At 40.8% G+C, this 26,598-nt stretch overlaps 1 protein-coding gene across 5 annotated transcripts in view; it reads right to left on the bottom strand.

Moving 5' to 3' along the window:
* ANO4 (anoctamin 4) overlaps nucleotides 1-26,598 on the bottom strand; it is a 324,230-nt gene that overhangs the window by 116,358 nt on the left and 181,274 nt on the right. For all 5 annotated transcript variants that reach the window (XM_017516529.2, XM_037734202.1, XM_017516537.2 and 2 more), the window contains one exon: nucleotides 17,588-17,719. In XM_017516529.2, coding sequence (XP_017372018.1) covers nucleotides 17,588-17,719 — 132 coding nt within the window. The remainder of the gene's footprint in view (nucleotides 1-17,587; nucleotides 17,720-26,598) is intronic.

Genomic DNA, 26,598 nt, shown 5'->3' with positions numbered 1-26,598 from the left:
AAAAGAAAAGGAAATGATAGGGAAAAAGAAAGGAGAAAGGATGCTATAGAAAAGAGGAGAAAAAAGTAATATACTAGAATTGAGAAAACTTCCTACCAATCTTAAACTATCTTTAAGACTAGACCATGAAAATCATCATTTATAGAATTCTTCTATACTAAAATTATATGTTTATATATGACGTTCCACCAACATTATCAATAAAAATAAAATACCTTTATCGAACATATAGTTTAAGCACTGATATACTGTGTTGTTAATTTTCACAATATTATATGGGTGTTTTTATTATTTCCAACTTACAGATGAAGAAATTGAAGCTCAGAATCACACTCCTTACAAGTTACAGAGCTGGGATTTGGCATCCAGGCCCTGTGTTTCCAACCAGAGCTTGAGTGAGCTCAACCATTAATCCTTAAGGTCAGAAAATGATGCATTCATCTTTGTCCAGCTCTACACAGTGCTTGTCACAGAACTGGTACTTGATGCAGACTGAACTGAAATAGACACTCAAAATGAAAACAACACAATATTCAAATTTATTACATATCAGTTTTATTTGCTACTCAAAAGTGAGCTAGAATAAAAGGAAAATCATTTTATAAAAATCTAAAAAACAAGTTTGGAAATGTTTCCTACTTAATCTTCAGACCAGAAAAATCCAATTTAAAATGAGCTAAGCTCTCAGCTTTCCAGTAATTAGGGTACAATTGTAATTCAGTCAATAGTAAGGTTTTGCTTGAATTACCCAGGCAATTGTCACTGCATAGGTTTATTATTCAGTGACTCACCCATGGCTACCATCTTAGTCTGATCCTAGTCGTGGGTCTCGTTTTTTATATGAGCTGAGTTGTTCTGAGTGTTGACCAAATGGACAGATCCATCTCCATCCCTGCTGTTCATTTATAATGCTGTAAGCAGCAAAGTCCTAGAAACTCTACCAAGCATCTGCAAAATTTGGAAGTTGGTAAAATTTATCTTCCATGATCCCCTGTTTTCATTGCTCTTTTTTGGCTCTCCATCATCTTTGTGGCATCCTCTATCTGCCCCTGCTACAGCCAAAATACCTCATGTAAATCTCTTACTTCCTCTTATTTTCAAAAAACTATTCATAATGGGGTATCAAAAAAGAATGACATTAAAATTTTCATCTTTCCAAGGGACATTTTTATTTTGAGGACGACTTTAACCTACGGATTAAAGTTCAATTTGTAAAATTCCAGGTATTAGGGAGCGTCTGTCTATTAAGTTATCTCTGATTTCCCCTCCCTTATTCTTTTCCATAATACAATGCCAGAGCAGAGACCTTGTAAACTACATTTCCGCATTGCTGTCTGTCTCTCCGATATGCTCTGTCAGTACAGGGCATGAGAGGGAGACTGGAAGGGAGAACAGGTTAAAGGGCCTTGGTCCTTCTTGTTTGCCTGACTGTTCCTGTCAGCAATGACCCTCCAGCCTCACAATGGCAGCTGATTCCAGTTTCCAGCTTAAAAACAACACTGCCCTAAACTAGGCTCACTCCATTGCCCCACAGCCTTGAGGGCCCAGCACCACAAGGGCAGAATCTCCTCTTCAGGACTCCAAGGCTCAGCTCCACAGGGCCTCTCTGAGTGTCTTGGTTCCAATAACCCCCGCCTCTTCATTTTGCTCCCCCAACTCTAGAGGCAGTAGCTGCTTCACTTCCTGCAGTTACCATCTGTGTGACTTTGGTGTTTCCTTTGCGACACTGTCATTCTTCACTTCCCCATAGTAACCTTTTTGTTAAAATAATTGCCAGGTTTCAGTTTTCCTGCATGGAACTGAGTGGTACAGGGATCTAGAAAAAGAAACATTCTTTGGAGAGGAGACCTCCTTCTCTGAGAAACTACGCACCATAGAAGCAGCCATCTACCTATCCTGCTTGGTAATCTGATAGGAATATCACCCAGGTATAATATGGGATTTTGATTTGGAATTTTTAAATATTCCAGTTTCAAGTGTGTTTTCTACCCTACAGAGATTTTCTCTCTTCTTCCCAGGTCTTTGTTAATTTGCATGGAAAACTCCTTTTCTAAAAATATGCTAGGCGTTCAAAAAAAAAAATCTACCATTTCTTTCTAATTGGCATATTCAAAAACTTATCTTCTAGATATTTTGAAATATACATCATTGTTAATTCTAGTCATCCTACTATGCAACAAATCACCAGAACTTATTCTTCCTATATAAATGTGGTTAATTATGTGTCAATCATTAAAAAAAAGTATAAGACACCATCAGAGCCCTGTAAGCTCACAGACTGATGATGTGCCATATAAATGTGACAAAACAAAACAATATTAATATGACGTGTTCCTGAGCATATTGTCTCATTAGTCCCAATTTGCTGCTTTGAAAAAATATCTCTACTCATTACCACATTACTAACAATCCCCCTGCCTGGAGAAAGAGTATAATTCCCTACCCCACTGATACTATGCTTGGTCATAAGGCTTGTTTTGGCACGTGGAGTGTGGGGAGAAGCGATATATGCCACATCTGAGCAGAAACTTCAAAAGTCAATGTGTGCTGTGGCATTACTTTTCCTTCTGCCATGAGAATGCATATCTTAGGTGCTGACTGCTTCTTCAGTCCAGATCCCATGATAAAGGAACCATGTGAGGCAGAGCCTCAGTTGAGCTGCTGCTAATATGTTATGTGAGCCATAAATAAACCTTTGCATAGGCCACTGAGATTTGAGGGTTGTTACTATAGCAGAACCCAGCATAACTTGGCAGACACAGTCTCTAACCTAACAATGATAATACTGTAATTTATGGCTTCTCCTAAAGAGGATGAACATTTTCTTTTTTCCTGATGGAGAAGCTGTGGCAATCCATAAAATAAAGTGATGGGAGAGAGGGGTGAGATTTGTGGGGAGGGAAGCAATATAGGAAGAGGAAAGAAAAATTGTACAGCTGGGGGAAAGGAGGAATGCTTTTGTCAACAGGAGAAGGAGGATGACATCTGAATAAGGAATGAGAGGAAAGGATGATATTAAATGGATGCTGAGGACATGGTTTCCTTTTGTGTCCTTTGAGAAACTTAGTAACTCCCTTCTAATTACTTTTGGCTGCTGAATTGGGCTTTGTGTAGAACATAGTCATGAAAACAAGTAACTGTGATATAACAGTGCCATAATTAAAGCATTTACAGAGGCTAATGGGCCCAGAAGTCTAACGCTGTCTGCATGAGACATAAGATCTTTCATAAATAGATGATACCTGAACTCATTACTGAGGGAAGAACCAGATGTTATCAGAGAGTGACAGAAAAGAGAGCAGCACATTTTGGGAAGAAGGTAAAATAGTCATGGAATATTTAGGTCACTTCGATTCCCATGCTGCAAGAGCACCAGCCCCAAAGGCTGGGGAGAAAAGGGAAGAAGCTAAAAATGCAGTTTTGTGTGCCATGTGAAGGAATTTAAGCTTCATCCCAAAGGCCCTGGGGAATCATTAAAAGTGTTAAGGAAGGCAGCAATGTAACTACATGTGGAACTACGGTGCATTATTCACTCCTGCAGGTGCACAGCCAAGGGCATGAGGAAGAGTTGACCCTGTTCATATTCTGCTTGCCAATCTATGGGCTATGAATATTCCTAGAGGAAGGGTGTCCTCCTTGTAACTCTGCACATGTACTGTAGGAACCAGTGGTTGCAGTCTTGCAAATGTCCTGTGAGATAAATGGGGTAGACAGACTTGGGAGTGAGGAAAGACAGAGGAGTTGAAGAGACTGTCGTAACTGTTCGTGTAAGTGGTTGCTTCCACTAAGGCAATGCAGTGAGGTTAGAAGGAGAAGGACCAAAGGGATTTGGTGGTGATGGTGAGTGGCAAGGAAGATGGCAGCATCAAGGCTGGTCAACATGCGGTGGTGAAATCACTTACCTAGAGTGGGGAACACCACTGATGGTGTGGGTATTGTATCAGGGGTGAGGAAAGTGGGAAGTGAGAAGAATCAGGTTTATCCCCACAGATAAAGACATTTCTAACATGTGTTTTTGAGTTAGTGGTTACTCGAATCAACTACTATCTTCACAGGCTATAGGTTTAACAACTCCTTCTCCCCAGTGCCACTCCTGGATGTGAGTCAGAAGTGGGCCCAGAAATGGCCCTCCCCCACCTGCTCAGGTTGGTTTTCTACTTCTACCAACTGTGTAACTCAGGTAGGTGACTTACCCCTCTGGGTTCTGTTTCTCCATCTTTAAACAGAAAAAACAATACCAGTAGTCTCCCAGGTAGGCCAGTGTCTAGTGGGCAGTCAATATATGTTAGCTATTGTATTAATGGAAGGAGCACGGGTTTGCAATGAGGCAGATTTAGGCTCTAACTCCAAGTCTATTTGCTACTGGGTAACACTGGATAAAGCATTTAATGTTTCTGAGTCTCTGTGCCTCCTTCTGTAAAATTATATTTCAGGGTTGTTGCAAGGGTCGAAAGAGATAATGTGGAGGGCGCGCAGTGCAGAGCCTGGCGCAGAATATCGATCGATGAGGCACCAGAGTGTCTACCTGCCTATGAGGCACTAGGGTTTCCTCACCTCTGCTCTTCCTTGTCTCTTCTCACCACTGCTGTTTCCTAAGACGTAAGGCACAGTGTGACTACATACGTATACTATAGCAAAGATGTGATCCTAGTTCCCTTCCTTCCTCTTTAGGTTAATCCTTCCTTATTTTGCTGTACCTAAATTTGACAACTCTTCCCCTTTCCTCTAGGTGTTTTAAATTGCCTTTTACCATTCTGATGAGGAAATTAGCCTCTTGACTATCAAACTTAACATATTGAAGTTAAAATTTTAAATAAAAATATGCAGGCACACATAAATATACAAAAACATATTGTATATATTTTCTACTGTAGTACAATATGTGGCACATAATAGGCACTGAAAGTTTGTTAAATGAATGAACTGATAAGCAGGAAAACAAACTATGTATTTACAGATAGAAAAATGCAATAAAATATTTCCAAGTGACTTATTCACAGATGTTCTCACAAATATTAAGATAACAGACCCAACTAGCTACTGGGCCTCCAGACACCCAGAGGTATGCTTTTCCCACCTGACTAGGTGACCCCTTTGTCCCTTTAATTAAAGTCATTAAATTATGTCCTACTTAAAAGCAGCCACATAATCTTGAGAAGCATAAATCTCAAGATGTGTGGCTTTTTTCATTTTCATTTCAGTGTAAGACTTTCCAGAACATAGATATGTTTCCCCTGACTCTGTGGATCAATAAAAACAACCTGAATATAGAGGATCCTAATGCAGAATAAGTAACTGCCATAAAACAAGCGTTCAGAGACTGCTTTAAGTCATCGAGGCACTAAAAGAAACTTAATCCTACCTAAATCAATCTTGGTATCCCTGCCTGAAGGATTCTCTAAAGATTTCAGATTGATGAAAACAACAGAAAAGCTCTCAGTCTTTGCAACAAAAATATAGCAAAAGCCACATGCTAGAAGAATCACTATCTTCAGATATCTATGCTGAGAGAGTTTAAAAGCAAATAGTCATGTGTTACTGAAACAGAAAATGTTAAATGGCAAAGTAGCTGGAACACTGGGTAACATTTAGTTTAAAAGTAAAGCAATTCCAATTCAGGTCAGATATGAGCCTCTGCAAAATGAGTCTCTGTCACCTCAAACTTTCCCTTTACACACCAATTGCAACTTTGCAGAGATTCTCCCTAGGATTCTCAGTATATGCTGGTTTGTGGTAATAATGATAAAGATAGCTATCATTTCTTGATTTGTTGAGTGCTTTCTATGTGCCAGGTATTGGACTAAGTCTTTTTTTTTTTTTTTTCTTTCTTGAGATGGAGTCTCGCTCTGTCACCCAGACTGCAGTACAGTGACACAATCTCATCTCGGCTCACTGCAACCTCTGCCTCCCTGGTTTAAGCGATTCTCCTGCCTCAGCCTGCCAAGTAGCTGGAACTCCAGGTGTGCACCACCATGGCTGGCTAAGCTTTTTTTTCTTGTTTTTGATTTTTAGTAGAGAAAGGGTTTTACAATGTTGGCCAGGCTGGCCTCAGACTCCTGACCACAAGTGATCTGCCTGCGTTGGCCTCCCAAAGTACTGGGATTACAGGTGTGAGCCACTGTGCCAGGCCCTTAAGTCTTTTACATATGTCATTTAATTTAATGTCCCCCAATCCTATTGCCACCTTCCTCTCTCCCTGTCTCTCTTCTTTCCTTCTTTTTTTTCCCCATCAAAACTTTCTTCTCCTCTGTCCCAACCCTTGGCACTTTTTGCATTGGCAAATTTGTACAGCTGTGATAGGAAACAGCATGGCCCTCCAAAGACATCGACATCCTCATCCCAGAATGTTAAGTGATATGGCAAAGAGGAATTAATGATGCAGATAGAATTAAATCACTAATCAGCTGACCTTAAGACAGGGAGATTACTGGATTATTCAAATAGGTACAGTGTAATCACAAGGGTCCCTAAAAATGGAAGAGAAGAGGAGTCAGAGAAGAAGAAGATGTGAGGACAGAAGCAACGTCAGAGTGATGTGATGTGAGAAAGACTCAACTACCATTGCTGCCTTTAAAGATAAAGGAAGAAGCCATGGGCTAAGGAATGCAGTAGCTTCTAGAAGTTAGAAAAGGCAAAGAAACATATTCTCCTCCAGAAAGGAGTGCAGCCTTGACACACCTTAATTAGCTCAGTGTGACCTGTGTTGCACCCTACCCGAAAGAATTGTAAGATGATAAATTTTGTTGTTTTAAGCAATTAAATCAGTGATCATTTGTTATAGCAGCCACAGAAAACTAACATGCTACGTTAAAAAAGATAAGACTGGGGCCAGAATGCCTGGCCTTGAAATCCAAGCCCTACAACTTACCAACAGTTTGACCTTGGATAAGTTACTTAACCTTTCTGTGCCTCAGTTTCCTCCTCTGTAAAAATGGAGATAATGACTATACCTTACTCATAGGACTAAATAAATTAATAACTGTGAAGTACTTGGAACCCAGTAAGCACCATATGAATGTTAGCTGTCATATTCCCACAATAAATTTCATATGGTTCTATTGAAACGATCTTTTCTGAAATGGAGTTTTGAGAAGGGCCTCCTGGAATGACTGACTCTAATACTGACAACCTGAGTTTCCATAGATGGCTAGTGTGAGAGAGCTCTCTGTGGGGTCTGATGTTTAGATGGCCATGCAATCACTGCTGGTGGGCAGCCTGCAGGCCTAGCTCTTGTGATATCATATAACATGACCCAGAGCTTCATGCATTGACCTATAGAGATGTGTACCCACTGGATAGCTTCTATTGTTTCTCAAACACGGAAACATTTTCAACTAGAATGTGGTGTTATTTACATTTTGATCAGTTTTCAACTTGAAGTTTTAAAGAATATAGTTCAAACAACAAAGACAACCAGATGAGTTTGGGTATTGTATTAGTCAGGGTTTTCTAGAGGGATGGAACTAATAAGATAAATAGATAGATATACAAAGGGAAGTATTAAGTATTAACTCACGTGATCACAAGGTCCCACAATAGGCCATCTGCAAGCTGAGGAGCAAGGAAGCCAGTCCAGGTCCCAAGACTGAAAAACTTGGAGTCTGATGTTCAAGGGGAAGAAGAATCTAGCATGGGAGAGAGATGTAGGCTGGGAGACTAGAACGGTCTCGCCTCTTCACATGTTTTCTGCCTGCTTTATATTCACTGACAGCTGATTAGATGGTGCACACTTAGATTGAGGGTGGGTCTGCCTTCCCCAGCCCATTGACTCAAATGTTAATCTCCTTTGGCAACATCCTCACAGACACACCCAGGATCAATACTTTGCATGCTTCAATCCAATCATGTTGACACTCAGTATTACTCATCACAGGTATACTTCAGTATTTTGCTGAGATACCTTGCCTAAATTCTCACAGAAAGTTGTGACCATGCTGATGGGACTACCAGAAACGGCCTTCAGAAAAGTCCTGCAAGGTATCTGTGATAAGGAGGGATCTTGTTACTGGGGATCTTGTCTACCATATCACCATTTCACTGTCCACTCCAATGACCCTGTTCAAGAATTTTATTTCAGAGTCAAAAAGTACCCCATTACCTATGTGATGGGTATCTATGTGAGAAAGTACCTATTCTCACAATCAGAATCATGTGAGTTACTATGTTTTTCTCTTCTGCTTTTCCCCTGTGATGTAAAGCCCAATTTTCTGATTTGTCAACCATTATAGATACATAGGCCACTGAGGCCTGCAAATCTGAGCCTACTTTTTTTCTGAACTTGAATGCCTACTCTAACTTATATTCAATTGTATTTTATCACTTTATTTCATCTCTTTGTTTAATACATCTCAAATGCTTTAACAATAAATTCCAAAGGAAATCAGATGTCTTCACATTCACATAGGCTTATCCCTAGGGTAAGGGAGCTGAAGATTTGCTTTTAAGCTCCATTTATGTGGCACCTACAGAGGATGGCGGCACTGTGGAGAAAAGACACTTTTTTCTGTTTACTCATCTAACAGTGACCAGAACAACCATGAACAAGCCACTCAGCCTCTCTGACCATCATCATTCTACCCCTACCCTCACAGACATGTAATATACCTATGGTGTAGCCCTGAATGAAGGAGCTGTTTAGTAAACAGTGGTTGCTGTCATTTTTATTGTTGCCTTTGCTGCTACCATTGTTTGATTGTCTGATCGCTGCTGGCTTCAACTTGCTGCCTTTTCTGCTGAGAATAAAGTCAAAAGATAAGAAGACAATCAAAGGGATGTTACAGAAAATCTCCCACTCACTGTCCCTCCAGTAATCTTTTCCTTTTTTTCACTTTTTCTTCTTTTTTTTTTTTTTTTTTTTTTGAGACAGAGTTTCACTCTTGTTGCCCAGGCTGGAGTGCAGTGGCACAATCTCGGCTCACTGCAACCTCCACCTCCTGGGTCCTGCCTCAGCCTCCGAGTAGCTGAGATTACAGGCATCCACCACTGCATCCACCCCAACACCCACCTAATGTTTTGTGTTTTTAGTCAACCAAGTTTCACCATGTTGGCAGGCTGGTCTCAAACTCCTGACCTCAGGTGATCCACCCACCTCAGCCTCCCAAAGTGCTGGGGCTATAGCTGTAAGCCACTGCACCGGGCCAACATTTTCCCATTCTTACAAGCCCTCCATGACCCCAGCACCAACATTTCCATTGTTAGTGCTTTATCTTTTTCTTTTTTTGAAACAGAGTCTTGTTCTGTTGCCCAGGCTGTAGTGCAGTGGTATAATCTTGGCTCACAGCAACCTCCAACTCCCAGGTTCCAGCAATTCTCCTGCCTCATCTTCTCAAGTAGCTGGGACTACAGGTGCTTGCCACCGCACCAGGCTAATTTTTGTATTTTTAGTAGAGACAGAGTTTCACATATTGGCCAGGCTGGTCTCAAACTCCTGACCTTGTGATTCACCTGCCTTAGCCTCCCAAAGTGCTGGGATTACAGGCATGAGCCACCGCACCCAGCCGATTGCTTTTTCTTAGGCACGAAGAGCTGCGTCGTTTGGTTATTCTCTAGACTTTTTTGTTACACCCTAGGTCACAGCATAGAAGTGGAAAAAGGCATGCAAGCAAATTTTGTGTCAAGTGGTCTTTTTACAATGTCCATTTTGTATACTACACATGATTAAATATACTACACATAAATTAAAAAATGTGATACATGAATTAAATATCTTGGGATCAGATGTGAATCCTGATAACAGAATTTAATGGTCATAAAATGTTTGATAGAGAATATAGATTATCAGTTAGCAGAACTAAGGCCAAAACTGAATCAAGTCAAGGGAAAGTTCAAGTTGGACATGGAAACCACAACTGACTGGCTGGTTGACCATATTTTTCACTTCTCATGTGAATATTCTACATTTTTGAGATGCTGCATCAAGATCAGAGAACCTGACTCCAGAGCCCTGGCTCAGTCCCTCAGCAGTAACAATAATGCCAGTTCTGCCTTGTTCCTTTCCTGTTCTCTTTGGTCTCACAAACATTTCCTGGGTACCCCTTGCTCCTAGGCACATAGCTTCTGCCCTCAGTCTAGTAGGGGATGAAAATAGGAGTCTAAAGGCATGTGATTTTATTTCACATAAAATCTGTGCCTTTTATAGGCAGACTTTATTTCAAGGGGTCTTTCAATAATATCTGTTTCATACATACACAGGATACGAGTTAAAACATTTTGTGTACAACACAAAAGCTTTGCAAACAAATGGGTCAATGCTGAGTTCTATGTGGCATGTGTTTTCATTATTGATTTTGAAAAGATAGAAACTTGAAAAAATATAAATGAATGTTTCACATGGATGACTGCAGTTGCCAGAGCAGTCAGAATGACACTGTCAAAAGTTAAGTCAAACCATATAATTCCCTGTAAAAGCCCATAGGCCTCCCAGGCCTCTAACTCATCACTACTGTTGTACTTTTTGATATTTCTTCTCCAGCCACATAGTCTTTGTTCTTTTCCTCAAACATGTGATCAGAGCTTCTCCCTGATTAGGGCCTTTGTTTTGTTTTCTGTTCCCCTCTTGAAACTCTCTCTCTGTCCTTCTCACCTGCTGCAAGTTTTTTTTTTTTTTTTTCCCAATCACACCTTCTGTAGGAGGCCTACCTTGAAGAATATAAACACTGTCTTTTAGAAATACAACCTGCACCCCCACCCCCATGTAGTACTCCCCATTCCCCTCACCCGACCCTCTTTTTCTGTTCCCGTAGCATTTGTCCCCTTTTCACTTGCTTTTGACTTCAAAAAATGTTTACCTCAGCACACTACTAGTGACTTTTGAGGCTGGATAGCCTTGTTGTTGTGGGGAGCTATTGGGTGCATTGCGGGATGTGTAGCAGCATCCCTAGACTCTTCCCATTAGATACCAGTGGCAATCTCCCCTCCTAAGTTGTGACAACCAAAAATTTTTCTAGATGTTGCCAAATCACCCCTCATTGACAACCACTGGTTTTTAATTTATTATTGGTTGCACCCAGCTAAGATGTAAGCTCTAAGAGGGCAGGAATCTTTGCCCTTTTGTTTACTGTTGATGTCCAAACACCCAGAACAACAAATGGCATGGAGTATGTGGATGAATGAATATATATTTAAACATACGCACACATAGCATAGCATAAATTTCATATTCTTCTCTTAAGAAGTGGCCAATATTTAATTTAATCTTTCTTTTTATGGGTGTTTACAGAAATAAAATAATGGTAATGATAAAAATACAAAAAACGCATTTTCTGAAAGATAATTAGGATTGATCTATTTCTTGAAAGAATGTCCTGTGTATCTATTATAAAAAGTAACATAACTGTTTTTGCAAATTTCCTTTTTTCTGTCTACCAGCAGAAAACCTTTATTATGGGTATTGACCTTAGAAAGTAATTGCCTCAAGGGTGTCATTGCTAAACCCATTTTAAGAATGAAGGGCAATGATACTTAAGCAGGGCAACACTCACAGGCACGGAGGTGAGGAGGAATAAATTAATTCTTAAATGGCCTTGGCTGTCACAGTCATCAGATTCAAATAGAGTTTAATTTATCACAGAGAATGGGTGGCCCTGCCTGAAAGGTGTCATGTGATGAAAGACAGTAGAGCCATGCTTTTCAAGGCGGGAGGGAAGGGGTGTGATTTTTGTACCCATCCCACCACTACCACCAGGGAACATTTGGCAACGTCTGGAAACATTTTTGATTTTCCTACAACTAGGGGGTTGGGGGATACTACTAGCATCTAGTTGCTACAGAGGCTAAGGATGCTGCTTAGTATCCTACAACGCAGGACTATTCCCTGCAAAAGTCATTCAGTTCCAGTGCCATTAGTGCTGAAGCTGAGAAATCTTGCAATAGAGCCTAGCGCTTCTGTGTGTGAGACCTAGAGCCTCCCTGTCTGAACTTGAATTCCTGCTCTATCACTCAGACCAATTGCAACTATTTATTTGGCAAACCTGTTTCTTTTTTTTTTCTTCTAGGCATACAGGGAGACTAGTTATCCCAGAATTACTACATGACTAAACTCATGTGAAAGTGCTGTATATGACTCTTAGGCCTGGCCCATAAAAATTTCCTAAAAAATTATTCATTTCTCTTTTTCCTTGTCTGTGAGAGATTTAGGGGATGGCAGAATAGCAAGATAACAGTAGCCTAGGAACCAAATGACTACACGAATCAGAGACATATGCCTCCTTTCCCCAGAGTGACCCATACTAGATAGTGCTGTGAACAACTAAACTTCTATACTGTTCAACTGCTGATATTTGGGGGTTGTTTAGACAGGTGGCCTAGCCTAGGTGTACGACCTATAGCAGCTTCTTTAACCACTTTGTCTCTCACTTTTCTCATCCATAAATTGGTGGCAATAATAATACTTCAGCCCTCAAAGTGTTGTTTGAGTATTAAAGTTCTTAGAATAGTGTCTGGCATGTAAGAGTTTTTCTACCTGTAGATCCACCTTAGGAAGACCATATAAAATGACCAAGTAGCATTTGTATGTTGACTTGTACACTCACAGTTTGCTTTTTCTTCCTAAATACAGATGTATTTTCAAATAGAATGCTAGGCTATTTGTTTGTTTGCTTGCTTGTTCGTTAGTTTTGAGAGACAGGGTCTTGTTCTGTTGCCCAGGCTGGAGTATGGTGGCACAATTATGGCTCACTGCAGCCTCAACCTCCTAGGCTCAAGTGATGCTCCCAGCTCAACCTCCCAAGTAGCTGGGACTACAGCCATGTACCACCACACTCTGCTAATTTAAATTTTTTGTAAAGATGGGTGTCACTGTGTTGCCTAGGCTAGTCTTGAATACCTGAGCTCAAGTGATCCTCTCACCTCAGCCTCCCAAAGTGCTGGGATTACAGGTGTGAGACACTGTGACTGGCCGGCTATTTGTTTTTTAATCGATTCTCAACTTTAATATTGTTGTACAATCAGTTAAAGAATAAAGGTTTACAAATAGATTATTCTGTGCTGTCTTTATTGCTTCAATCCTCATTCCTTCATTTAGTAGACAAGTATTGTGTGCCTATTTTATGCTAGGTATTGTGTTAGGTATTGGAGATACAATCATGGGTAAAAACAGATATGGCCTATGGTTCCACAAAGTAAACAGTTTACCTAGAGAGACAGGCATGAATCATATGCTAATCAAATAATAGTAGCATTTCTATTGTAAAAAAATGTTATCTGGGAAACATTAACTAAAACAGTATAGAATAGAGACTCAATCTTTGGAAGGATTGGTGGGGAGGGAGAGGGTCAGGGGAGGCTTCCATAGCGGGAGTCTTTGGAGCTGAGTTCTGAAGGATAAACAAGAGCATACTAGGTGAAGAAGGAAGGAATTGAAGAAGAATTCCAGGAGAGAAAACAACATGTGCAAATGTCCTGAGGCAGAGTACATCCAAAGAGCTGAGAGAGGCTGCATGTGTCTGGATCATAACAAACGAAGGGTGGGAGGCAAGAAAGGCAGATGAGGCTGAAGAGGAGATTGCAGTGCAGCTAGGCATTTGAGGGCTTATAAGTCATAGCAATAATTCTGGTGTTTATTTATTTATTTATTTATTTATTTATTTATTTTGAGATGAAGTCTCACTCTGTCACCTGGGCTGGAGTACAGTGGTGTGATTTCAGCTCACTGCAACCTTTGCCTCCCGGGTTCAAGGGATTCTCCTGCCTCAGTCTCCTGAGTAGCTGGAATTACAGGTGCCTGCCACTATGCCCAGCTATTTTTTTCACCACGTTGGCTAGGCTGGTCTTGAACTCCTGACCTTGTGATTTGCCCTCTTCAGTCTCCCTAAGTACCAGACTTACAGGCCTGAGCCACTGTGCCTGGCCTATTCTAAAGTTTTTAAAGAGACTGAAGTGACATGATTAGATGCACATTTTGAAGATACCATGTAGAATGCACTTGAGAGAATGGACTGGCGGTGACCAGAGTACAACCCAGGAGACCTGTTATATTATTTCTGGATTTCAGAAGTGAAATAACAGTGACAAAGATGGGTAGAAGTTGCTGAACTATTAAAAACATTTAGGATGTAAAACCATCAATCCGTGGAGATGTATAACTTGTGGGAAGTAGAGATGAGAGAGGTGTCTAGAATAGCTTCCAGACACCAGTTTCAGTAAGTGGACAAATATTACTGCAGTTTACTGAGACAGGGAACAAGGGAGGTAGGCTACATTTGAAAAGAAGATATCTTGGATTTGGTTTGAGATGAGTGTGCAGTCAGCTAACTTCATATCACCTTTATTCTTTACTCACATGATTCTCCTACTTTTGTTTCTATCTATTCATTTATTTTTTCATTTAAAAAAATCATTATTAAGCACTTACTATGGGATTTAAAAATGGGTGCGACATAGTCTTTCAAGGAGTCTCTAGTTTTGGAGAAAGCAATTAAAATTGGTAGTACTACTATTGATTAAGGAAAAGAAAAATATTACTAAAACATAGACGTACACCTCAACCAGAAGTGGGGGTGGAGGCTGGAAAATCTTGGAAGGTTTTCCAGTGGGAAATGTCTCTGATGAAACACTTATTAAACTTCCAGGCCCTCCTCCCTCCTCACCCCCTAACCAACACACTTAAATTTCTATTACCATCTTATATTCCAAGACAAACACAATATGAAACATTCTGGGAAACTAAGAAGCCACATGGGATTTTGGACTATATGTGGAAAGCAGGAATGTCATGTTATAATTCCCAGAGCTTATTAACCGGCTACTTCTGATTAATTTAAATCCATTCATGTCACTCTCAAAGCATCCTTAGGGAATTCTTTTCTAATTGTACAAACAACTCTCTCCAATTTGACAGCATTCTTCAAGTCATACTTCTACATACCCATCAGAGGGATGTTACCCATGTGTCATGACAATTTTCAAAGAGAAATAAATTCTCACCAACTATAATATTCAAGACACTTATTTAATTTTTCACCTCTTATTTGCATATAGAACTGCCTCTATTCTCTTGGTCCCACTGAGGTCTGGTTCTTCAGGTTGCTTTATTCCAGCTGTCCTCTGCTTTTTCTTCCTTGGTTCTCCTGTCTTGATATCTCATCTTCCACTGATCACTCCCTTTTTTCAAACAACACTAGGTCCTCCTCATACCCTATGCTCTTACTCACAGAAGGCTACTTGTGGTTCCTCAAAATACTCCACCCTCTTTCATGCCTTTGTTCGTTCATACATACATTACTGTCTCCTCTTGGGATACCTCTCCCCGCTTACCTACCTGGGCAAGTCTTATCCTTCAAGACCGATATCAAGCACTCTCTGCTTTATGATCAACCCGCATCACTTACCAAACTTCCTCCAAATCTGGAGAATTGAGTATTCCTCCTCTTAAGTCAAACCCATCATACCGTTTACACTTATTTAAGATAGTCTGCATCTTTACTGCGCCAGGATCCTGACTGTGTATTGTTTGTCTTTATATCCTCTTTACCCAGACAGTGCCTGAGAAGAAGTGAACACTAAATAAGTGACTATTGAATAAATCAATTATTTGACAAATTAATACCAAAGGATGTCAAAAAGGACTTCTCAAATATGTGAGAGGGATGGCTGAATATCCCTAATCCATATGCAATCATCCCTCATTTATTATATATTTTAAAATACTTATAAAAATATGATTGTCAGTTCTAGTCCCTGGAAATTCTACTGGGTATTCAAGGGCTTCTGACTTTGAGAATCATGCTGAGAAGTATTGTTCTAAAACAAAAACATTGTGGAATATAACCAGCATGAAGAGGGAAGGTGGGAAGCCTTCCTCCTCCATGTACCAATAACCCTTTGAAGTGAAACAAAATACCAGAGCACACATCATATACTTCAGTAATTTATTCATCCATCTATCCATATATCCATCATTTTTTTCTTCCATTTACCTATATCCCATATATCTACCCTTTGAAGTGAAATAAAACCCCAGAGTGCATACCATGTACTTCATTTATTCCTCTATTCATTTATACACCTACACAACCACTCCTATACCCATCCATGTATGTATCCATCTGTCCATCCATCCATCCCTCCTTCCATCCTTCCATCCATCCATCCATCCATCCATCCACTTAGCAACCTATCAATGTATCAATCCATCCATCATCCAAATGCACTGTGCTACGCACTATATCAAACAGGTGAGAAGCACAGGGAAATCCTGCCTGTAAACCAGACTCCATTCCAGAATAATTAGGGAAACAACTGGTTGTCTAAAAAACTTCCAAGATGATCAAGAGAGACATGATAGTGGTTTAAATTAAGACTAGGAAGACATCAGTTTTTTTGTCTTTTTCTCTTAAAATACCCTGATCTCTGAATTAACATTATGTCCTTTCCAGTCATCCATTTTCTCTGGAGGATTGAACTAAGATTTTGAGGATGGTCTGTGAATTTCATATTTGCTTCAATGATCCTTTCACATGTTCACATACTGCAGATGGGTTGGCTTCCATCTGACCTGTGGGGGTCAGCTCGGCTATTTCAGAGATGTACAGAGTTGCTTCCCCTGCATTAGACTGCTCTTAGTAGTATACATTTTGATGCATAATGTCTATTATTTGATTTTTCCTCTCCCCTTTGCCCTGCAGAGCTCCACAGACTTTAACCGATTTTCTGTGGCTGAAACATGTCCCCACCTTGCACTCACTGCAACTTTTTGACAACTGCCACAAAATGAGCAATCTTTTTTTTTTTTTTAATTCTTCACTCCTTTCTTTCCTTCAGATAAGTCATTTTTACTGAGGCTGTCACTACTGCTGGAGCAGGAGGGCCGTTGCAAGGGAGACGGGGCCGACCTGCTCTCTGCCCCCACTGAGAGGCTGTGTTTCTCCTCTTGTTTACAGTCTCTAGCACATGGCAGGTTTTTCTCTCCTCCTGCCTGCCCTGCCCTGCCCTGCATCCAGCCATCACTTCTTGTCATCTCAGAAGCTTCAAGTAAATTCTCTTTCATTTTTGCAGTTCCTCACAGGCTCAGTTACTTAGCCAACTTATTTTTCCTCCCCACATGTCAAAAGTGGCAAATGACTGTTCTGAGACCATATGACAGATGAGTCAGCAAGAGGGCTGCCAGGTGATGTGATTTTTCCTAAGGCAACCGAGTGACTTGCTGAAGAAAGGGGAACTGAGAAGTGAACCAAGATAAAACAAAAACCAGAAAACAAAAAACCCTCTTTTTAATAGGAAAAGGTGTAGGCCGCTCCCCATCTGCTGGCTAGATGTGGATGAGCCTGCAGGGGGCTCTGTGCACAGGGGATAGGCAGAGCAATGACACTGACGGAGCCTGGGTCACTGCCTCTCTGTGGAGATCATTTACCCAACACACACATGAGCAAGCATTGTATCCTCTTAAGCCACTGAGATGCAAGGATTGTTGGGTACAGCAATTATCTTCCCCTGACTGAAATAAAAGGGATATGAACACTCACAGAACTTTTAGGGGAGAAGGGCACTATGCTGCTCCTTCCACATGCCCAGGAATCAAAGGCGTGCAGAGTGAGGCTCTACCACAGTGCACATCCTTAGTAAGACAGGGGCTTTAACACAGAACACTCACTGATGGATCCTTTGCTGGCTGAAAGGGGCAGTGTAGCAGTCATTCTCCTCCAGGTCTGGCAGTGTCTCCTTGTCCAGCCTCATTGGCTTCTTAGGTAACCATCTCCGAAACCTGCTTATTTGTTTATCGATCCTGTGGTACATGGAAGGCAAGACCAAAGGGTACAGCATGTCAGCATCACCCTGAAACACAGGAGGGAAGTCTCCACAGAGCCACAATAATCACACCACACATTCCAGGCCCTCTTACTGCACTCATGATATCCTTGTTTTATAGATGGACAGAAGACAGCTGGAACTCTAGTGTTGTTTTCATTTCACCAAGTGGACTCCATAGTACTACTGTTTGTGAAATAGCAGCTGTGAGTTAGATGTCCACCCACATGCCAGTAATAAATGATCAAGCAGTCCTAACAAGGCTAGAAAGCTCTGAAAAGGATTCCAACAGTCCCTTAAGCAAAGCAGCAGAGACCTTAGCTTATATTCTGTAGGTTCTAAAAAATTCATTTTGTTTTGGAAAGCATCTGAGGTCAGAAAATAGCTCTAGCTATAGTTAACTTTGGGGAGGGGGTATGGGCAGCACACCCTGGGGGCTGATTGTGTACAGAGAGCTCCATGCCATGATTTGCTTCCTGCCTCTTCCACCTCCGTGAGCAGCTTCTCACCAGGCAGCAGAATTTTTGGCCTTCACTGATCTCTTTTTAAGCTGGCTCTACGGTTTTCATGGTGCCAGGGCATTGTGACACACATGTGTCATGCTGGCCAATGCATATAATGAAGCCAAGTCAGTGAAAACAACAGTATCCTAAAACTGGTTTTCAGCCACAGTTTTCTCTCTGGCTATTTCCCTGGTCCCTTGGTGCCAATGACTTCTGCTGATGAAAACATCTGGCTTCCAAGTGAACAGTTCTCAATCGCTGTTTACAGAAAAATACCAGAAGGAACAAAAAACACACTAAACTAAAATGATAGTGCTACCTCAAGTTTCTATAGTGCTGGAAAAAAATACCTTCTAAATTTATTAACTGAAAACACATGGAATTTGGTCATGCTTTTTTTCCTAATTAAAAAAATATATTTACATGGCAATGTATTCATTCAGTGAATGTTATAGCTAATTTTCTGTGTTAACTTGGCCAAGTAAGAGATGCCCCGATAGCTGGTAAACATTATTTTTGTGTGTGTCTGTGAAGTTGTTTCCTGAAGAGATGAGTATTTGAGTTTGCAGACTCAGTTTGAGTAGAGAAGTTGACCCTCACCAATGCAGATGGGCACCATCCAATCCACTGAGGGCCTGAATAGAACAAAAACGTGGAGGGAGGGTGAATTTGCTGTCTGCTTAAGCTGGAACACCCATCTTTTCTCCTGCCCTTGGACTTCGGCCTTCCTGGTTCTCAGGCCTTTGGACTGGAAATGGGACTTACACCATCACGTCTCCTTGCCCAACTTCTTAAAAACTGCAGACTGTGGGACTTCTTACCCTCCAGAATCTTATGAGCCAAGAGTGCAAATCGTGGTCCAAGTCTAAAGGCCAGAGAACCAGGAGCACTGATGTCTAAGGGCAGAAGAAGAGAGATGTCCCAACTCAAGCGGCAGCAAATTCACTCTTCCTCCATCTTCTAGTTCCACTCAGTGGGTTGGATGGTACTCACCTGCATTAGGGAGGATCAGCTTCTTTACTAAGTCTACTGATTCGAATACTCATCTCTTCTGGAAACACTATCACAAACACACCCCGAAATAATGTTTTACCTGCTCTCTGGGCATCCTTTAGCCCAGCCAAGTTGAACACATAAAATTAAACATCACAGTGAAACTCTCAGCTGAAGAGAATATTATGTATATAACCAATCAATTCCAAACTAAAAAATAATGGTAAACTCTTTGACTATCTCCTTTATTCTCAGCATTGTTCCAGTCTCACCATGACCCCAGCTCTGCTTGGTAGTGGCTGTCCTTCAGAACTCCTGAAGGTTCAAACTGAAAAGAATCTCACAGTGGCTCTAGGTCCCTCCTCTCACAGAGAACCCTCCACCCTAAAATAAATAAGTATACTAAAATAAAATGAGATAATGGGCTTTAGAGAAGCAGCATGACACAGTGGTTGACAACATGTACTATGAGGCTGAAGTGCCTAGATTTAAATCCTGACTCTGTTAATATTAACAGCATAACCTGGGGCAAGTGATTTAACTTTGCTGTGCACCAGTTTCCTTATCTATAAAATGGGCATGATAATGACACCCAATTTGTAGAGTTGTGATGATGAACTTGTTAATACATACATAAAGTCTTTAGAACTGTCTGGTGTACAGGAAATGCTGGCTATTATTACTGTTTTTATCTTTTTTCCATAAATAAAAAATTGAGCAACCAGCTTGCCTCTTAACATTTCTGTCTGTTTTGCTTTTTAATTCAAAGTTAGTTGTGCTTCACCAGCATCTATCACTTGTCTATGTTCAATGATTTAGTCCTTATATGGACTCATAAATTAGACTTCCTCAGCTAAGTTGGTGGCCTTCTTCATGGCTCTTGGCTTTATTTCATTTGATTGTCTTAAAACTCATTCAAGAAAGAGGACATTGGCCCAAAGGTTTTTTATTATAAAGCTTTTACCTCCCACACATCTCCAGTCTGCAGCACTAATCAGATCACACTTTGTAAAATTCACATTTCCACAGAATCTGAGCTCTGTGTGTGATGACTATGAATTGAATCCAGCTGGGTACAGTGCTCAGCATGGATAAAAACAAATAAAGCTGTAAAAAAAAACAATCAGGCATAACTACTCTATAGGAGTGAAATGGCAGCTTTGAGCAGCCAGCCTGTGGCACCACAATTTAAACAAAATATGGAAATGGTGAAAGAGAGTAGAACAGGGTAATTAAAATGATTAATTAATTGAAATATGTGAAAAAGAGGAAGCGAGAAGGAAGCCAGAGAACGCTGCTTGACATGGTGAAAAGAAGCTGAGATTTGTAACTGGGGTGGCTAAAACTTGGCTCTGTTGCGCCTCAGCTATATGACCTTCTACAAGTTATTACCCTTCAGAGCCTTCTTTTCCAGAGTTATAAAATAGGGGCAATAGTAACAATAGTCATCATTATCATTATCATCATCTTACTGACCTTACAAAGTGGTTAGTGGGCTCATAAAACATGGTGAGTATGAAGCGCTTTAGAGAAGCTGCCAGACAGATAGCAAGCATTATTAATAATTTCTTGAGGACCACACAGGACTAAAAGCGATGGAAAGCAAAGGAACTGGACTTTTTAAAAACTATGGTGGAAGAAAGACATTCAAAACATCCTAAAAATAAAATCCCCATGATCCACCCACCTTGGACTCCCAAAGTGCTGTGATTACAAGCGTGAGACCAACCAGGCCAACATGGTGAAACCCTGTCTCTACTAAAAATACAAAAATTAAGTCCGAGGCAGGCAGATCACCCGAGGTCAGGAGTTCAAGACCAGCCTGTTCAACATGGTAAAACCCCGTCTCTACTAAAAATACAAATAATTAGCTGGGTATGGTGGTGGGTGCCTGTAGTCCCACCTATTCAGGAGGCTAAGGCAGGAGAATCACTTGAACCCAGGAGGCAGAGGTTGCAGTGAGCCGAGATTGGACCATTGCACTCTAGCCTGGGCAACAAGACTGAAACTCCATCTCAAAAAAATAAAAAATACAAAAATTAGCTGGGCGTGGTGGTGCGTGCCTGTAATTCCAGCTACTCAGGAGGCTAAGGCAGGAGAATCACTTGAACCTGTGAGGCAGAGGATGCATGAGCCGAGATTGCACCATTGCACTCCAGCCTGGGCAAGAGAGTGAGACTCTGTTTCAAAAAAATAAATAAATAAATATTAAAAACAATAAAATCCCCAAGACACTGGTTGGGTAAGGGGGTTGGGGGATGCGAACTGGCCTTCACTGGGGAGCCTGAGCAGAAGGAGGTGGACAAAGCATGTTGTCCAGGTTCCATTACACATGCCTGTGCATGCTGTGTGCCCTTCACTACAACTAAACCAAACACTTAAACATGGTCATCAGTTTGTGCCTTCTTCTGGTTACCAGAATTGCCTCCATAAAGATGTACACACCCTAACTTGCAGAACCTGTGAACATGTTGTTACATGGCAAACGGGACTTTGGAGATGTAAGGAAGGTTACAGACCTTAAGACAGAGAGAACATCCTGGATTACTCAGATGGGCTCAATTTAACCACATAAGACCTTTGAAAGCAGAGAGCTTTCTCTGGCAGGGGAGATATGGCAGAAGGAGAATCAGAGATTCAAAGCTTAAGAAGGACTTGACCCACAATTGCTGGATTTGAAGATGAAAAGAGCTAGGAGGCAAGGAATGCAGACAGCCTCTAGAAGCTGAGAAAGACTTTCAGACAGTAAAGAAATGGAGATCTCAGTCCTGTGATTACATGAACAGAATTGTGCCAGCAATCTACATGAACCTGTAAGCAGATTTTCCCCCAGAGCCTCCAGATAAGAGCCCAGGGTCACCAACACCTTGATTGCAGCCTTGGGAAACCTTGAACAGAGAAACCAGTTGAACCTCCTCTCCCTGGACCTCTGACTTACAGAACTGTGAGCTAATACATTTGTGTTATCTTATGCTGTTAAGTTTGTGGCAACGTGTTATGACAACAGTAGGAAACTAATACACCTACACCACTCTTGGTCTGATCTTCTCCTCAAGACCCAGCAACAGCTAGCCAGGCTCCCACTGGTAAGCCATTCCACATGCTGTTCTCACCTCCCAGTTAGGTGGCTCTAGGAACAAGAGTCTTTCTCTCTGTGGCAGGATCATGAGTGAGTGCTCCCCTAGTCTGCTCTTCCACAAACACACTCCTGTCTCCAAACTGGCCATACTCAGACTTCACTTAGGGCCCCCTTCAATCATGCAAGACAGAAGCACATAGTGCAAAAGCCACTAGGCTGGAAAGCTAAGACTCAGGCTGGACTCTTGATTCTGTGGTCATACATCAGTGTGGCCTGGGACAAAGCCTTTTATTCTTAGCTAACCTTAGTGCTCTCATCTCTAAAATAATGATCAACCAGATGTTCTTTAGATACTACATGTTGTGGGTGATTTGGGTGATAATACCTTGATTATGTCACTTATGTGATTAATTCAAACTTGAATTAACAATAACCTTTAGTATACAACGATAGGTAACCTTTAGTATACAATGATATATAACCTTTAGTATTCAATGACAGACTTTGGAGTCAGCTGGAAGCCGATTCACATTTCAGTTTTATAGATCTTGCTGGGCAAATAGCTAAACCTCTATGAGCTAACAGCATCCACAGGATAAGGCAATGGTAAGGATTAAACACGATCATGGATATCAAGGGTTTACACAATGCCTTGGATATACAAAGGGCTCGACTGAGTGAATGTTTCTAGTATGAAGAAAATTATGGTGACAATAATGATGAACTTTTACGTAGATCACTCTTTTCCCAATAAAAGTTCAAAATCTATTATTCCCTCTTGTAGATTGAGGTCTGTGTTCCCACATTGCACCTAACAAACATCCTTAAACAGTTAACCCTGAAATTTACTTAAATATGTTAAAGTCTGGAAACCAACTAACCAGAAAGCATCCCATTTGTCTCTTCAGTATTGGAGTGAAGCTTACTTAATAAAGTCTCCACCAACGGGAAATAGAAAAGAGAAAACATGGGCTTAATAATTTAGCATTGATTTTGGTTGGGTATATTGTCACTTTGTTCCATTTTTGCCATTTACCGAGCAAAAGCATTCTTACAGACTACACAGGCAAATCAATAAAGGGAAAATGGATCAGACACTTGGGCATTTCTGGCTTTAACATGTCAAGTTAATATCTGGACTACAAGGTGAGTTATTTTTATAGAAAATTGTTCTGATGGTAAGTTCAGGCTTCCCCATGCTGATTCATGATAGGTGAGGTTCCGGGTACCTGGGAAGACCTGACAATGCAGTATAAGCAAATGAACAGAGACTTGCCACCTTGCCATGGCTTCCCAAGGTTGGTCTTGGGAAGGTTTCGCTTGATCTCTTTGACCCTCAGTTCCCTCAGCTCTAAAGGGGAGATAATCCTATCCAACTTAGGAGAGGTGATGATTAAGGAAAAGGTCACATATGTACAAAGGATCTTGCTCCCAACATGCTAACCTTTATAAGTTGCCTACAATGTATAGAGTGCCAACCTAGATCCTGTAGGCATACCCTGAGGAAGCAGAAGAAAGGTTGTTTCCCTCGAGCCACTAATAACCCAGGAAAGAATGTACACTGATGACAACCTAATCAGACTGAATTAAATGAAGCAGGCCTACTTTGAAGACACCTACTTTTCCCCAGTAAAGAATATCATAATGATAGCAACATGTTTCTAACAGATTACATTATCAGTGATGATATGCCCACAGGGAACCTACAGATGAGCTCTCTTTTCTTCCTCTCTCCCCCCCTTCCTTCCTCACACAGCCCTACATTGCATTAAATGATGCCCTCCTGGACTGATAATAGACAGCAGGAGGCATGGATTTCTTTTTCCTTTTCTTAGAGCCAACTCTCAGGATTTCCAAGCCTCTACCTAGATAGGAGTTACAGATCTTAGAAAGCCAGTGTGATTCTTCTAGGTCACAGGGCTATTATTTGGAGCATCCTAAATACTTTACAGAAGAGTCCAAAGGCTTGGAACATTTATGTGTATTTGTTTTTTTAAAAGAGGATGAAAATACACAAGCCATTTTGTCCTTTTGCCTGTATGCTCATCTGATAACTTGTGACTGTACTGAACGTATAATGCAATAGGGTCCAGCATTCACCCTGTCAAGCCTCACCCAGGATCAAGTTAGGCAGAATGTGTATGGGGGGGGGGGTGGAGGGAAGGAGTAGTAATGAGACTCCAGCTACAAGCCACCCATAATAATCAGATTTGTTACTTTGTAATCATATCTTCCACAGACTATATTTGTAATATTTTGTGAAGGAAAAAAAAAAAGGGCAGCCAAAAGATGATAAATTCCTCCTTTTTATTGGATAGGCAATTTATAATGGCTATAAGCCTGTCCAAAGATAAGAATGAAAGCAGCATTTAATAGACCAAGTACATGGATAAAAAGAGCATTAACTCCAAAAATACAAGTCTGAACTGCATGAGTGTGCTTTACGGGAGTTGAGTGATTTTTAAAATATGGATATTTATGAAAAACTGCTTTATTTCTCTGCCTGCTCAGAAACCTTAGATATATTAATTTGTTTATTCTTAGGAAACAGGTTTGTTTCAGAGATGCTTTCATGGATTAATAAAATTCAGTATCACTTATATAAATGAAACTACAAGCTAACCTAAATATCCATATTTGATATGACAGGGGAATTTTAGAATATTAGAGGTCAGTGTTTCATTATTGGTGTACTACTAGATGGCAAGTTATATATATGCCCTTCAATTTAGAATATCAGAGCCGCTGCAAAGAAAAAGACACTCTCCACCATCTAAATCAGTCTGTTCTGAGGTGAAATGAAGAATTAAGATGCAAAATTTTCTGACTATGTGGATTTTAAAATGTACACCATACGCTGGGCTTCAGAAAGTCACACATGTCAGTTATATCAAAGACTTAATTCTATGCGGTATGCAATGAAGCCTATTTTAAGAGGCCATTCTGAATCAACTACCTTAGTTGGAATTTCTTTTTCCTTTAGTTTGGCCCAGAGTATTCTAGTATCTTCCAATGCCTAAATTTTTCTGTGGTTGTGATTTGTGCACTAGAAGTAGCATCAATGTTTTTAAGCCAAAGACTAGTGCTTTGCAAGCTGTTCTTTCAACTTTAGAAAGGAGGATTTCTCAAGCTCTTATTCACTCAAAACCTCTCCTCTGCACACATGGAGAACATGTGATGGGTCACAAGGTCATAGTCTCCTCTGCTTTCCTTCCCTTGGCTCTTGTTTTAAATCCTGTCCCCTCTTTCTTCTTCCTCTACCATGAAACTTATCAAGGTAGCAGTGAACCCTCATTGCCTCTGATTCATCCAGACCTTGTCCTTCCTCCACTGGCTGTAATTTGGTCTCCATTACCCTCTACTCTGTACTGATGGTTCTCAGCATGTGGCCCAGCATCAGTAACATCAGCATAGGCGTCACTTAGAATCTTGATAGAAGTGCAAATTATCAAGCCCCACCACAGACCTACTGAATCAGAAACCCTGGGTATGGGCCAGTGATCCATGTTTTTGAAAGCTCTCCAAATGATCCTGATGCACATTTGAGAACCACCACTCCATGGAGACTGCTGTTACAGAGACTATCTAAATTTCTAAATATCCAGAATTGATTCTCATCTCTGGTTGATCATCAGAAGCTAAAGCACAGCCCTCCTTGTAGAATCTCATTCTTGGTGCCTTTGACACTACTTTCTCTTCATCCTCCTTCTACTTCTCTAATTGTTCTTTTTAATTCTCCTCAGGTCTTCCCCAATCCCATTAATGCAGATTTTCAAAATAATTGCCACAATCACCCTTTTTAATCTCATCCTGGGAAATTCCACACACTCCCCTGGCTAAGGTCATGGTTTCTGTGCTATTGACCTTAACCAGGAACTTCCCAGGATGAGATTAAAAGCGTGATTGTGGCAATTATTAATCCCACTCTCACGCTGGATTCTCCAGCATTACCACTCTCTTCAACTGCTTTGCCATCAGTTTCAAAGGCCTTTAGGACACCAATACCTCAACAATCTACTGTAAGTTATAATACAGAATTAAATTTTTAAAAGTCAACTTCCTCACCACACCTGTATCTCCTCTCGATTTCTAGTCTTCTTTTACCTCCAACAATGTTTTCCCTAGCTCTTAGGTGTCAGAACTTCATTCTCCTCAACTCTGAATTTCCAAATAGCTGCTAAATGCTAAGCCCTTTTGCCTGTAATTTCACAATCTTTCTCACATGCTTTGCCTTTTTGCTCTGAATATTATTTTTTATCTATCCAGGGGGCAGAACTCCAA

Source organism: Cebus imitator, unplaced genomic scaffold (assembly GCF_001604975.1).
Source record: "Cebus imitator isolate Cc_AM_T3 unplaced genomic scaffold, Cebus_imitator-1.0 Scaffold18, whole genome shotgun sequence".
Classification (NCBI taxonomy): Eukaryota; Metazoa; Chordata; class Mammalia; order Primates; family Cebidae; genus Cebus; species Cebus imitator.
Note: the sequence above shows the minus strand (reverse complement) of the source record. Positions and strands in the feature narration are given on the sequence as shown.